General features: G+C 42.2%; 1 protein-coding gene across 2 annotated transcripts in view; it reads right to left on the bottom strand.

Moving 5' to 3' along the window:
- The window catches only part of AIG1 (androgen induced 1), a 272,202-nt gene that overhangs the window by 28,148 nt on the left and 228,369 nt on the right, over positions 1-15,685 (bottom strand). For both annotated transcript variants that reach the window (XM_019967525.2, XM_019967524.2), the window contains exon 4: positions 12,646-12,761. In XM_019967525.2, the coding sequence (XP_019823084.1) occupies positions 12,646-12,761 (116 nt within the window). The remainder of the gene's footprint in view (positions 1-12,645; positions 12,762-15,685) is intronic.

Below are 15,685 nucleotides of genomic sequence, written 5' to 3'. Positions count from 1 at the left end.
CGTCAAGAAGGCTCTCCTCAGGAAAAGGAGAGGCTGTACTTAGGCTTAAAGATGGATCTTTCCTCTTCCTGAAAGTTTTGTATTGCCTGAACTGGGTCATTTCCCTTATAGGATGTCACTCTGGCAAGAAGCACAGTCTGTGAGCTTCCTCCTACAAGTCTATCAGCTTCAGGCGGGAATTTATTTTTTTGTTTATTCATTTTTGCCACACCTCACAGTTTGGGGGTTCCCTAACCAGGGACTGAACCTTCCCCACCTGCAGTGGAAGCACCAGAGTCCTAACCACTGAACCACCAAGGATGTCCTTACAGGTGGCAATTTAAATGAGCCAGGCAGGTGGGAGAAGAGGCAATAAAGCTGAAACTCAACATCAGAGGGAAAGACGGAAAGGGTATTGTAAACACTTTATATGGTTTTTATTGATCTAAATGTAAGATATTGAGCTTACCCTACACTTAGCTCAATAATACTTAAAGTGTAGCTCAGTTGTTAAAGAACCCACCTGCAATGCAGGAGACTGCCTGCAATGCAGGAGATCTAGGTTCAATCCCTGGGTTGGGAAGATCCCCTGGAGAAGGAAATGGCAACCGACTTCAATATTCTTGCCTGGAAAACTCCATGGACAGAGGAGTCTAGTGGGTTACAGTCCATGCAGTTGCAAAAGTCAGACATGAATTAGCAAATATAATTTAAAAACTTTTCTGACTTTATCTGCTTATATTTAAAACTCACACACTATCACAATTTTTATTATTAAGCAATCGATCTTAAGAATGGCTTCTCTGACACTTTGATTGGCATAATATCTAAAGAGAATGGGTCTGCATAAACCCTTAGAGAACTGTAGATGAGGAAGCACTTTCTATTTTCTTTAACACCATTTCAACTGCTTCTTTCTCTAGGTCTAGATAGTGAGGGGAAGAGATCTGGTTAACACACTTTGAAAAAAAATTAACTGAACAACCACATATCTATACCTGTTTTTCCCTTCCTGGATGGAAATTAACAGGTGACTACAGTAGAGTATCACAGAGGGGCTGACCCAAGACTTGGAAATCAGAGAAGGCCTCCCTGAGAAAGAGTTTTGCACTGTTGCAAAAGTTCCAGGGCCCACAACTGATTTCCCAACCTTAGGGTCTGGCAGAGCATCAGAGAATCCCCAGGGAATTTGACTTTGAAGGCCAGTGGGATTTGATTACAGAACGTCCACAGGACTGGGGAAACAGACTCTTGGAGGGCAAAAACAAAACCTTGTGCACACCTGGACCCAGGAGAAAGGAGCAGTGACCTCACAAGAGACTGGGCCAGACTTGCCTGTGAGCGACCAGGAGTCCCCAGCAAAGGTATGGGTTGACAGTGGCCTACCATGGGGTTAGGGGCACTGAATACAACAGTCCTGGCATAAGTCCTTTTGAAGAAGGTGGCCATTACCACCATTACTCCTCCCATAGTTTGGCCTCAGGCCAAACTACAGGGAGTGGACACAGCCCCACCCATCAACAGAAAATTGGATTAAAGATTTACTGAGCAGGGTCCTGCCTATCAGAGCAACACCCAGATTCTCCCATAGCCAGTCCCTCCCACCAGGAAGCTACCACAAGCCTTTTATCCTTATCCATCAGAGGGCAGACAGAATGGAAACCACAATTACAGAAAACTAACCAAACTGATCACTTGGATCACAGCCTTGTCTTATTCAATGAAACTATGAGCCACGCGGAGTAGGGCCATCCAAGACAGACATGTCATGGTGGAGAGTTCTGACAAAACATGGTCCACTGGAGAAGGGAATGGCAAACCACTTCAGTATTCTTGCCTTGAAAATCCCATGAACAGTATGAAAGGCAGAAAGATAGGACACTGAAAGATGAACTCCCCAGGTTGGTAGGTGCTCAATATGCTACTGGAGAAGCGTGAGGAGAAACAGTGCCAGAAAGAATGAAGAGGCTGAGCCAAAGCGAAAACAAAGTCCAGTTGTGGATGTGACTGGTGATGGAAGTAAGTCTGATGATGTAAAGAACAATATTTCATAGAAACCTGGAATGTTAGGTCCATGAATCAATGTAAATTGGAAGTGGTCAAACAGGAGATGGCAAGAGTGAACACTGACATTTTAGGAATCAGTGAACTAAAATGGACTAGAAATGGGTGAATTTAATTTAGATGACCATTATATCTATTACTGTGGGCAAGAATCCCTTAGAAGAAATGGAGTAGCCCTCACAGTCAACAAAAGTCAGAAATGCAGTACTTGGGTGCACTCTCAAAAATGACAGAATCATCTCTGTTTGTTTCCAAGGCAAACTATTCAATATCACAGTAATCCAAGTCTATGCTCCCTCCACTAAAGCCGAAGAAGCTGAAGTTGAACGGCTCTGTGAAGACCTATAAGACCTTCTAGAACTAACAACCCAAAATAATGTCCTTTTCATCATAGGGGACTGGAATGCAAAAGTAGGAAGTCAAGAGATACCTGGAGTAATAGGCAAGTTTGGCCTTGGAGTACAAAATGAAGCAGGGAAAAGACTAATAGAACTTTGACAAGAGAACACCCTGGTCATAGCAAACACCCTCATCCAACAACACAAGAGAAGACTCTACACATGGACATCACCAGATGGTCAATACCGAAATCATATTGATTATATTCTTTGTGGCCTAAGATGGAGAAGCTCCATACAGTCAGCAAAAACAAGACCGGGAGCTGACTGTGGCTCAGATCACAGACTCCTTATTGCAAAATTCAGACTTAAATTGAAGAAAGTAGGGAAAACCATTGGACCACTCAAGTATGATCGAAATAAAATCCTTAAGATTCTGCCATAGAAGAGACAATAGATTAAAGGGATCAGATCTGATACATAGACTGCATGAACAACTATGGACAGAGGTTTGTAACATTGTATAGAAGGTGGTGATCAAAACCATCCCAAGAAGAAGAAATGCAAAAAGGCAAAATGGCTGTCTGAGGAGGCCTTACAAATGGCTGAGAAAAGAAGAGAAGTGAAAGGCAAAGGAGAAAAGGAAAGACAAATTCACCTGAATGCAGAGTTCCAAAGAACAGCAAGGAGAGGTAAGAAAGCCTTCCTCAGTGATCAATGCAGAGAAATAGAGGAAAACAACAGAGCAGGAAAGACTAGAGATCTCTTCAAGAAAATTAGAGATACCAAGGGAATATCTGGGTATCCCCCTTTACTGTGCACAATAAAGGACACAATAAAGGCACAATAAAGGACAAAAACGGTATGGACCTAACAGAAGCAGAAGATATGAAGAAGAGGTGGCAAGAATACACAGAAGAACTGTAAGAACTATATAAAAAAGATCTTAATGACCCAGATAACCACCCAGATAGTGTGATCACTCACCTAGAGCCAGACATCCTGGAGTGCAAAGTCAAGTGGACCACAGGAAGCATCACTACGAACAAAGCTAGTGGAGGTGATGGAATTCCAGCTGAGCTCTTTCAAATCCAAAAAGAGGATTCTGTGAAAGTGCTGCACTCAATATGCCAGCAAATTTGGAAAACTCAGCAGTGGCCACAGGACTGGAAAAGTCAGTTTTCATTCTAATCCCAAAGAAAGGCAATGCTAAAAAATGTTCAAACTACCGCACAATTGCACTCATCTCATATGCCAGCAAAGTAATGCTCAAAATTCTCCAAGCTAGGCTTCAACAGTACATGAATGAGAACTTCCAGATGTTCAAGCTGCATTAAGAAAAGCCAGAGGAACCAGAGATCAAATTGCCAACATCTTTTGGATCATAGAAAAAGCAAGAGAATTCCAGAAAAACATCTGCTTCATTGACTATGTTAAAGCCTTTGACTGTGTGGATCACAACAAACTGGAAAATTCTGAAAGAGATGGAAATACCAGACCACCTGACCTGCCTCTTGAGAAATCTGTATGCAGGACAAGAAGCAACAGTTAGAACAGGACATGGAACAATGGACTGATTCCAAATTGGGAAAGAAGAACATCAAGGCTATATATTATCACCTTGCTTATTTAATGTATATGCAGAGTAATTCATGCAAAATGCTGGGCTGTCTGAAGCACAAGCTTGAATCAAGATTGCAGGGAGAAATACCAATAACCTCATATATGCAGATGATACCACCCTTATGGCAGAAAGTGAAGAGGAACTAAAAAGCCTCTTGATGAAGGTAAAAGAGGAGAGTGAAAAAGTTGGCTTAAAGCTCAACATTCAAAAAACAAGATCATGGCATCCCAGTTCCATCACTTAATGGCAAATAGATGGGGAAACAAGGGAAATAGTGAGAGACTTTATTTTCTTGGGCTCTAAAATCACTGTGATGGTGACCCCAGCCATGAAATTAAAAGATACTTGCTCCCTGGAAGAAAAATATGACAAACCTAGACAGTATATTAAAAAGCAAAGGCATTACTTTGTCAACAAAAGTCTGTCTAGTCAAGGCTATGGTTTTTCCAGCAGTCATGTATGGATGTGAGAGTTGGACTATAAACAAGTTTGAGTGCTGAAGAATTGATGCTTTTGAACTGTGGTGTTGGAGAAGACTCTTGAGAGTCCCTTGGACAGCAAAGAGATCAAACCAGTCAATCCTAAGGAAATCAGTCCTGAATATTCATTGGAAGGACTGATGTTGAAGCTGAAACTCCAATCCTTTGGCCACCTGATGCAAATAACTGACTCACTGGAAAAGGACCCTGATGCTGGGAAAGATTGAAGGCAGGAGGAGCAGGGGATGACAGAGGATGAGACGGTTGGATGGCATCACCAGCTCAGTAGACATGGGTTTGAGTAAGCTCTGGGAGTTGGTGATGGACAGGGTGTCTGGTGTTCTCCAGTCCATGCGGCTGCAAAGAGTTGGACATGACTGAGTGAGTCACCTGAACTGAACTGAGACAGAGAGATCCATGACAGATAAGTAGGATCTGGAACTAATATTTATGGAAGACATAACTGAGGGAAGGGTGGGGTTGGATGGGGGTATGGGGAGGTGAAAGCTTTAAAGCTGAAAGGAGCATATTGCCCTTGAAAATTGGTGTGAAGATCACCATGGCTAGAGCTAAGCAAAGGTGAGAGAGAAGGAGGATGAAGATACAGAGGTCGGTGGAATCAAACAATGTAGGTCCCCTAGGCCATGTAAAGGAATTTTGGAATTTATCCCTAGACACAATGGGAAGTCATCCACATTCTTTGAGCAATTGAGTGGCATGATCATATGTGGTTTTACAAAAGAACTGAGGGGTCCTATATACAGATGAGTTAGAGGTGAAGAAATGCCAGCTCTTTGCAGTAGCTCAGGAGAGAGATAACTGCAGCTTGGACCATGATGTTGGCAATGGAGAGGGATCAATGTGTAAGTACTCTAAAAGCACTTTGGAGGCACAGAAGCCAAAAACTGGTGGATGATTCTTTGTAGTGGGTCCAAGAGAGATGGGCTGAGGAAGTTTCATAGTTTTGGGGCCTGAAAAACTGAGTGGGTGGCAACGCTCAGGGGATAGATACTTGGGGGTGTGATTGGGAAAGCACATGAATTAGGTCTGCAGCTGCTAAAGGGGAGAGGCTCGTGAGCAAACATCAAGAGAGGGCTCTGAGCTGGAGATCTGAGACCACGGCTGCAAAAATGGTGTGCGAGATAAGTTGTTTCAGTCGTGTCAGGCACCCCTCGTGGCTCAGAACGTAAAGAATTTGCCTGCAGTGCAGGAGACCCGGGTTCAATCCTGGGTCAGGAAGATCCCCTGAGAAAGGAATGGCAACCCAGTCCATTATTCTCGCCTGGAGAATCCCATGCATAGAGGTCCTGGCCAGCTATGGTCCATGGGGTCACAAAGAGCCGGACACGACTTAAGTGACCAACACTAACTAACCATGTACACTAATGGTGGATTTACCTATTGATAAGAGGTGGTTTAAAAAAAAAGAGAGGGAGACCAGGACTTCTCTAGTGGTCCAGTGGTTAAGAATTCTTGCAATGCAGGGGACACAGGTCCAATTCCTGGTTGGAGAGCTAGATCCCACATGCCTCAGAGCAAGTAAGCCTGCTTGTTGCAACTACAGAGCCAGGGCACCCTGAACCCTGCAACTAGAGAGTCCTTGAGCCTCAACGAAAGATCCTGTGTCCTAAGACCCGAGGCAGCCAAATAAATAAATACTTTTTAAAAAGAGGACCTCCATTACAAGAGTAGATCTCAAGTTAGGTATTCTTGCCATGAAAAAAAAATTAAACAATAAATAGAAAGAGAAGAAGACCTGAGTTTCAAAGGACTCCAGCACTGGGTAGAGTGGGAAGAGCCAGTGAGTGATGCTGAGAGAGGAGGGAGGAAATTAGGGTGGTTGTTACATCAGCTAAGTCAGGGAGGAGAGTGATTCAGGAAGTGGGGGAATATTTTAGTATCAGAACTGCTGACATGTCAGTTGAGAAGAGGTCTATAAAGCAACCAGTGGATTTATCAAAATAGAAGTTCCTGGTGACATTCGCAAAGGTTTAACCGAAGTAATGAAGCTTAAGCCACACTGGAGTGGCTTATAATCCTGTTCACATAGTACACTCTGTGTTAGATACTGACGTATAGGCGTCACATGTACTAAAAATTAATCTTCCTTTAGTCATCACAGCAACCCTATGAGGTAGGTACTCTTCTTATACCATTCTACGGATGAGGACATGAAGACACAGGGAGGTCATGTGATTTGCTTAAGGTCCTAGGAGAGAAGTGGAATCCAGGCTCAGGCAGCCTGCCTCAAAAAATCCATTCTCCAGACAGTTCCCCTGCCCTGTCTGCTAAGTGTGTAAATGGGGGTAGAGACAGGTAGACAACTCTTTGGTTGGATAGCTTGACTGACTCAATGGACATGAACTGGGGCAAACTCCAGGAGATGGAGAGGGACGGGGGGCCTGGTGTGCTGCGGTCCACAGGGTCGCCAAGAACTGGACACAACTTGGTGACTGAACAACAGACAACTATTTGGAGAAACTGGGCTGTGAGTAGGGAGATAGAGCAGTTCAGTTCAGTCGCTCAGTCGTGTCTGACTCTGTGACGTCATGGACTGCAACACACCAGGCCTCCCTGTCCATCACCAACTCCCGGAGTTTACCCAAACTAATGTCCATTGAGTCAGTGATGCCATCCAACCATCTTATCCTCTGTTGTCCCCTTCTCCTCTTGCCTTCAATCTTTCCCAGCATCAGGGTCTTTTCAAATGAGTCAGCTCTTCGCATCAGGTGGCCAAAGTATTGGAGTTTCAGCTTCAACATCAGTCCTTCCAATGATAGTGCAGTAGCCAGGTATAAAAGGGGGGTGGGCCAAGAATAATAATTTTTTTTTTTTTTTTTAGTGTGGAGACAAGGACAGGAGTCTGTTCAAGTATTGATGGGAAGGCTTTGGTAGTGAGGCTGGAGTTACAGGAGAATGAAGTGATGGAGGAAGGGTAGAGATCTGGGAGGGGATGGAGCCAGAGTACAGAGGGAGGGGCTACCAGTTAGAAGCTGTGGAAACGCTTCCCCCACTGGCACAGGAGACACAGGAAAGGGAGGGGACAGCAAGGATGTTTGCAGGAAGAACTAAGAGTTCCTGCTCAAAGCTTTTTACATTCTGTGTGAAATTAAAGACCAGGCCATCTGCCTAGAGAGGAAAGGGCAGAGTGAGAGGGAGGTGGAGGGGGATGGGCAGAGCAAGCTGGAGAAATACAAAGGAAACTTGCCAACAGCATCAAAGGCATAAGCAGCATCCAAATGGTGATTCTGGAAGACGGCGGGGAAAAGTCGTATTGGTTTGGGTGGAGGGTAGGGATATTGAGGAGTGTGGGAAGGGTCATGACCACATATAAAATGGGCTTGGTGAGGGGCCTGCTTAATACATATGGAGAATTAATCCCATGGAAGGAGGAGCCTGGTAGGCTGCAGTCCATGGGGTCGCTGAGGGTCAGACATGACTGAGCGACTTCACTTTCACTTTTCACTTTCATGCATTGGAGAAGGAAATGGTGACCCACTCCAGTGTCCTTGCCTGGAGAATCCCAGGGATGGGGGAGCCTGGTGGGCTGCTATCTATGGGGTCGCATATAGTTGGACATGACTGAAGCGACTTAGCAGCAGCAGCAGCATGTGTACCCAGGATGTCTGAGAACCAGCCGTTGGGGGTAAGAAGAGATGAAACTCAGAATAACAAACACTAAACACTGGGAACTGAGATGGATAATACACAGAAGCCTGTTCTGTCCAGATGCTGATCTAAAACTCTGATCCTACCAGGACCCAAATGGACGTTGGAGGAGCCCTGTGCAAGCCACACTCTCACACAGCAAGTCCTCAATGGTCTACATAGACTTCTCCTTAGAGGATAAGAAAACAGTAACTACCGCTATACGAGGTGTTTGTAAAAAACAAATAGATGAGGATAATGTGAGAGCAATGACATTTTCAATTCTCAGGGGAAAAGCAGAGCTTGGGAAATACCTTAGTATATGAAACATAAGAAATTTTCAGAACACTCTTTGGCATTCTTAATAGAAGAAGACATAAAACCCACCAGGTGGACCCAAAGTTCTTAACAAGAGCAGAGAATAAAATGAAAATAAGGATGGTAGGGAAAAGAGGAAGAGGAAGAGAGAGAAATGAAAACTTTCCATCTAGACTCAGACACTCAGGACTTTAGTAAACTGGGAGGAAGGAAAGATACTATCATTTCTTGAATGACCTGTGTGCTCATTTATTTCTAACAGGAGAGAACATGCAGGCAATATCTCCTATTTTAAACGTGATAAAAATGAGGTTAAGAGAGGATAAGTAATTTGCTCAAAGCTCCTAAGAAGAGGGGATCTGAACAAGGACTGACTGACTGCAAGGATCCGGACCTCTACCTCTCAGAGTAGCAAGACAGGTTAACGAGAGAAAAACCATGCAGAAAGGGGCTGAGTTCAGGCTCCTTAAGGACTGAGTATCCTTGGTATAAACACAGAACAGCAACAATGGGTAGCAGACTGAGTGCCAGTCACGTGGCAGGCACTTCGTACCCAGCGGCCTTAATGACTAGACATGGCTGCTTCTGATGTACTGCTGCAGAACTAAAGGAAAACTAAAAACCCACTTAATTCATTCACTCATAGAGTTACTCTTCACACAGTCAGAGAGAGGGGAGAGTAGGGTTCCCGTATAGACTCTGCAGCTACACCCCAGTGCTTATACTTAGAGCTGACCCCTCAAGAACATGGGTTTGAATTTCAATGGTTCATTTGTTTATTTAGACACAGATTTTTTTTTTTCTGGCTGCGGTGGGTCTTTGTAGCGGTTCTTTGGCTTCCCCAGTTGCAGCAGGCAGGCTTTGCTGCCTCGTGGCAAATGGGATCTTAGTTCCCCAGTTGGGAACATGCACCCCCTACACTGGAAGGCAGATTCTTAGCCACTGGACAATTAGATAAGCCCCCAGATTTTCTTTTCCATATTCACAACAGTACCTGAGATTGGTATATGATCTGAAATTGGTTGAATCTACAGATGTGGCATCTCAGGTACAAAGGTATTGCAGGTACAGGAGAACCATGTATATGGAGCTGACTGTACAATTACACTCAGATTTACCATCGCAGAGAGGGTTGGCACCCCTAATCCACATTGTTCAAGGGTCAACAGTAGGTCTGGCAACAACAAAAAACAGTCTCTTTTCCTTGGGTAAGCCATATCATCTCTCTCAAGTTTGGTTTCCTAATCTGTAAAATAAGCCAGATAGTGCTTATCTCAAAGGGTTATTTGGGGAACTAAATATGATAATACTTTAAATTGCTTGGCACAGCAGTCAAAATAATGGCATTCATTACATTTCCTGATAGTTACAGCTGCATTAAAAACCAAAGGGACTTTCGGTGCTGTGTCCTGCATAAGGGAAAAGGGATGATTTTATTTATTAGGGGGAAATCTCAGTGAGGGGCAGAGAAATGCATGGAGCAGTGATGGTGGAGGTGAGGTGTGAAGAGAGGGAGTTAAAGCCCACCGTCAATGGTCAGGGGGTGTCTCTGTCCCAGACTCCCGGGTAAGTGGAAAGACAGGTGGAGATGGGCATGAGAAGGGTCTGGGATGACTTCAGATGCTAAGCTTGGGTTAGAGTGAGATGGAGGCTGGGAAATGGAGTCACTGAGCGTGGGTACTCAGTGGACTCCAGTCCATGAGGGAAAGCTCTAATACCCCCTCGCTTTCTCAACTCTCGAGATCCAAATCTAGAAAGACTGCAGATTCAGATGGGAAGGGAGACTTGTGAGAATGAGCAGCAAGACAGAATCAGAGCTGAGCAGACAGGGAGGCTGGCCAGGAGCCTCGGAGGTATAGCTTCAGCTCAACCACACAGAGGACTGTCAGGGAGATCTGCTTTATAATTAGCGTGTGACAAGAAGAATGCTTTCTTAAAGTTTGGCATAAGGCTCTGGAATGTCCAGTTATAACCCTGGTATGCTGTCAGAAGATTTCATATCCTGAACCTTTTGCTGCTGTGTCACTGGTATGTCGTATCTGAGATAGTCTGGAAAGGAGCAAAAGCCAGTGCCTTCTGAGATAACAATTAAAATTCTTGGATTTATATAATGTGATATGATGTGAGGGGCATTGTTTAGCTCTTGGCACAGCCATGAATGCCTAAGGCAGAACACCAAAGGAAAAAGTTGACTCTGAGAGCATTCTCAGAACATATCTGGAAGAGTTTGCTGGTTAATGCAGATATGTGTCCAAACAAGCACTGGTTTGCTCAGTAAAGACGCATAGCTGGCAAGTCTCCCTTGGCATGCAGAGCGTGAGTAATGCTTCATTTTAATGAGGGATCTTGGGGGTCTATAATAAAGACTATGTGGTATTTCCCACGTGTCTCTTTGGAACGTGGACTGATTGTACCCTGATTGTAGAAGAAAAGCCATCAGAAAGTATGTACTTCCTAAAATCTCTGGGGCGCTACAAGAGTCACATAATTTAATGGCATCTAAATGAATTCACAGAAATACACCCAGCATTCCCAGAGTAAAAATCTTCTCTTACCATAGGTAAGTAAATATGAGTGCAAAGTAATGAGACTGTTGGTGGGCGAGGGGAGATGGGAAGGGTATATGATTTTTAAACTAAAGCTATAGGCAGTTCCAGATGAACTGTAAACATTGTAACACCTCTGGAATAACTCTTAGCTTTCCTACCCGACTCTTCTGAAAGATAAGATGACCTGGATGGGTGGGATCGGGGTGGGTGGGAGCGAGGTCAAAGCAGGAGGGGATGTCTGTATACGTATAGCTGATTCACTTTATTATACAGCAGAGACTAATACAACATTGTAAAAGTAATTATACTCCAATTTTAAAAAAAGCCATCTGAACATCAGGTTCCTATGTATAAAGCACATGCCTTCATTTTTAAGACATTATTTCAGGGTCACACTTTAACCTGTGAGTCCGGATCATTTGAACTTTTTCTTTCAGAGAAAGCCAATACTTAATGTTTTGGTTGGAAACAAAACCAACCTAAAAAGTGACTAGGAAAACAAACACTGCCCAGTCCTTCTGAACAGTGACTGGTCAATGAAGTGGCAGATGGAGCATGACCACATGTTTGTTCTAGGGTCTACTGTCTGGATGTCCCCTTAGATCCAGCCATAGGGCGTGCATGACTTCCCACCAGCAAAGCCCCTTTTGGTTCAGATTTGGAGCCTTATTCAAGCAAAGTATGTGAAATACTGTACTGACCTTTATTTAATATTTCTGGACTGGCTGGAGCAAACTGCTCCACGAGGACTGGACCTCCCAAAGTGCCCCAGGATTCTGGTGGGATTAAATACAGTTCTGGGGTGTTTGGAAGAACATGATTCAGTCCCAAAAGTTTACAGGAGGGGATAGTCATCCAGAACTCAGGACATGAGAGTCCCAAGAGACAGAAGTGCTAGGGGCAGAGACCTCTTTGGCATAGGCTAATATGTTAAAGAGGACTTGGAATTATACAGAGAAATAAGAAACTCTCTATCTTAAATAATTTTGAAATGTTAACACATGGTTAGAACTGAAATTGAAGTGAAATAAATTCATCAGGCAAAAAGTCTTATATCAGATAAATGTGGCTACCTCCCACTTGGGATTTATTCATGCCTAGTAAACCAAGTGGAGATTTCCTGTCATTTATTTACCCCAGTTTTTCAAAACAAAGCCATTAAATGCATGCTCTAGGTGACAGTCAGGCTTTAAACTGACTCGGGAAAATGTACATTTTCACTTGTTTCACTTAGAGGGTGGAAGTCACTCCCGGAAAAGGTCATTCCTTCTGTCCTCATTTGCATTTGCTGCAACTCCCTCACTCCCAACAAAAGCAACAACAACAACAACAACAAAACCCAAGCAAAAGAAGCAATAAAACTGATGTCCAAGAAAAACATTTAGTTTGAAAAAGAGTTGAAAAATGCAGCCTTGGAAGAAGCACTGCTTACATGGGATTGTTCAACAAATTCCTGTTGTGTGAGGTTTGGCATATACTTTCTAAAAATATAAGCATCTGGGGAAATGAGACAAAGCCCAGGTCTTGGACCAAATGAGGCACACAGTGTGAATCTGTTAGTGATTATATCCATAATGAAATATGTGCCCAAATTTAGCAGCACAAAATCTAATACAATACGAAAGCCCGGCAGGCACCATCCTTACCATAATATATAGCCAACAGAGAAGGTACATATGGCGGCCAGTCCGCTGCTCCTGCTGGGATACGCGTGGTGTGATGTCCTCATCTCGATTAATATAAAGGGCAAAACCGTTGTGTGCTGCAAAAGAACAGAGACCAGGTGACACAGGTTCTTAGCATCACCCCTCAACAGCTGTTTTGCCATCACTAGGAGAAAGGATAGTGTTATTTCCTAGTAAAAGTGCCTCAGCACTGACCAGTATATGGCTTGTCTAAGTGGTAGAATGGACATGAAAACATGTAGTCCGGCAATTGCTCCCCTGGTTTTTCTTCTGTATCTTAGTTTTTAAAACTGTATTTTCTTTATTCTCATTACAGGAAATTATAGAAAGATGTAAAGGGAACAAACTAGAATATAATAAAGGAATAAAAACAACCACTGTTCATATTTTGCTATACGTCCTTCCCCCCTCAACTTTTTGTTCATATTATTTATACACAATTAAGATCATACCGTGCATCCCATTTTATTTGGAATTACAGCATAAGAATTTTTGATATGAAATTTTAGAAATAATTTTAGAACATAAACCCTGACCAGAGCTGCTGAAAACTCCATTTTATGGATGGATCAACATTTTTCTATCTATCCATCTATTTATTTTTGACCTCACAACATGGCTTGCAGGATCTTAGTTTTCTGATAAGGGATGGAACCCAGGCCCCAGGAGTGAAAGCACTGAGTCCTAACCATTGGATCACCAGGGAATTCTGTGTACCAACACTTATTTAACTGATTTTTATTCTTGGTCATTAAGTAGTATAAGATTTTTCAATTTTTGCTTGAATAATTTTAATTTAAATAATTTTAAAGATATTCATTTTAAATCAATATCTTCTGTAGAAATTCTTGTTATTTCTTAACTGATGTATTGATGATTTACAATACATTATATTGGTGTCAGGTGTACAACATAGTGATTTAAATTATTTTCTTACAGTCAAAGGTTATGATTTTAAGGCTGTTGATACATAATGCCAAATTATGTGTGAACCAGCAGCAGGTTAGAAAAGAAGGCCATATTAGCTTGCAGAAAGGATGTTCTGGCTTGTACCAGCAGTGCATGGATTTAGATACGATGTTGGACGAGACACTCCAAAGAAGTTGCATGGAATATCCCCACTTGTTTTTTGAACCCAGTGGCCACTCTAGATGCTCAGTTCAGTGGGCCAGGATAGGGATAAAACTTTTCCCCTCCATATGGTAAGAAGAAAGGAAGGTCAAGCACTTCTGACATTGAAATTTGGTGGAAAGACACAAGGGAAAAAGAGCTTCTTAGGTAAAACTGACTCAGGATATAAATTTACCTTCCTTCACTGGAGAGTTTTCCAAGAGTAAGAAGACGGTGGAACTGATAACTGAACCACCAGCAACTTTGAATTCTATTGAGGATACTCCTTAATGGTCATGAAAGAGGCTTTGTTCTGCTCTTGCTGTATAGTTTGCATGTTCTAGGAAAAGGCAGGAAACTGTATGTTATGATTTTCAAACTCTAATAAGTACTGTCACAAAATGGAACCAGGTGACAGGTAGACCTGGGCAGGAAAGACACAGTGGGGATAGCGAAGGGAACATCTTTGGAGCAACTCACTGTTTACATTCATAGAAAAAACAGGATATTGTAAGAAATGATAAGACACTGGCAATTCTTTGCTTTAAACTTTCTCTTCTACATAATTATTCTGACTGCCAATACATGGCAATTAGACTATGGTATGCCTATAATGTCAGGTGGGTGACTCCATAGTTGGGTGGCTTTATATTTCCTTATCCTTTGTTTCTCTGTTATTGTTTTAAATAATTAGTACAATTAGCTCTAAAGGGAACCACACAAAATGTACACGTGTTAATACAGAGATGGTACGTATTTTAAAGACCTATTTCATTGTTTTTTTTCCCCAGTATAATTTGGTCACCTCAGATAATGTTGGCCTGGAATTTCACCAACAATTTGAGATGCCAAAAATAGTTCTACTATAGTGATTTCATGTAAAAAGTCAAAAATATAGTTAGCAATAAGGCTGAGACTTCTCAGATCCCACGTAGAAGAAAAATCCCTGCAAATCAAATGTTTACTCTGAAGATAGTGGTGACTCTAATAGTCTGTGTGGGTTATAAAATGACATTATTTTTGACTTTTTAATATTAAATATATCTAAGCTCTACTTCTTACTCCATTGCATCACACTTAGTAAAAATTCACTCATTTTTCCATAAATTTGTATAAGTTCCAACCACTAATCTGAATATTTTTACCCAGTTAACATTATTTTACCAAGCCTATTTGCTGATCATCAGATGTCAAACCTGGAAAGGTTAGGATGTCCTTTGGTGATGCCAGGGCAAAAAAAAAAAAAACAAAACCTCTTTGAAATACGAAAATCTCTCCAGGTCACTTCATTTCTGGCATCATCGCCATTAAAAAGGAGCTATTTCTTCCATCAGCGAGGACAAAAGATCTTTCTGTGGCTAGCTGTGCCCATGCCAGTTTTGACCAGGGGCAAATTCTGTATGAGAGTAGTAACAGCTTATTATGTAGAATTTTCATGCACTAAAGAACATATATCCTCTTTTCTAAAATTTTATAATGCAAATTATGTTTACTGATAAACATTACATATTAACAAAAGTAAAAATAATGTAAAATATTTACAGCAAGTATAAATGTTTCTCTGCATGTAGCTAAAGTCTTATGACTAAAGAAAAGATTAAAAAAATCTATGAAAGGCCTTGTTGAATCTCTAAGTTACCTTTGGCAGCTAATTGTGACTCAAAATCTGTAGCAGCAAGAGGAGCAATTACTTCAGAAGTAGGGGTACAAGAAATTCAGTTCTAATCCACTCCCAGGCAACACTGTTTCAATGACTTAAGAACCAGGAAAGAAATATTCAGCTCCATTTAAGACCAAAGGTGCACAAGAATGGTAAGCTTACATTTTGTTCACTGTGGTATTTGTAGCACTTAAAAAAGAGCCTAGCACATAGGAAGGGCCCAGTAAATAT

The sequence above is a fragment of the Bos indicus genome, chromosome 9 (genome assembly GCF_029378745.1).
Source record: "Bos indicus isolate NIAB-ARS_2022 breed Sahiwal x Tharparkar chromosome 9, NIAB-ARS_B.indTharparkar_mat_pri_1.0, whole genome shotgun sequence".
NCBI lineage: Eukaryota > Metazoa > Chordata > Mammalia > Artiodactyla > Bovidae > Bos > Bos indicus.
The sequence above is the reverse complement of the archived record's forward strand: the minus strand, read 5'-3'. Positions and strand labels throughout refer to the sequence as shown.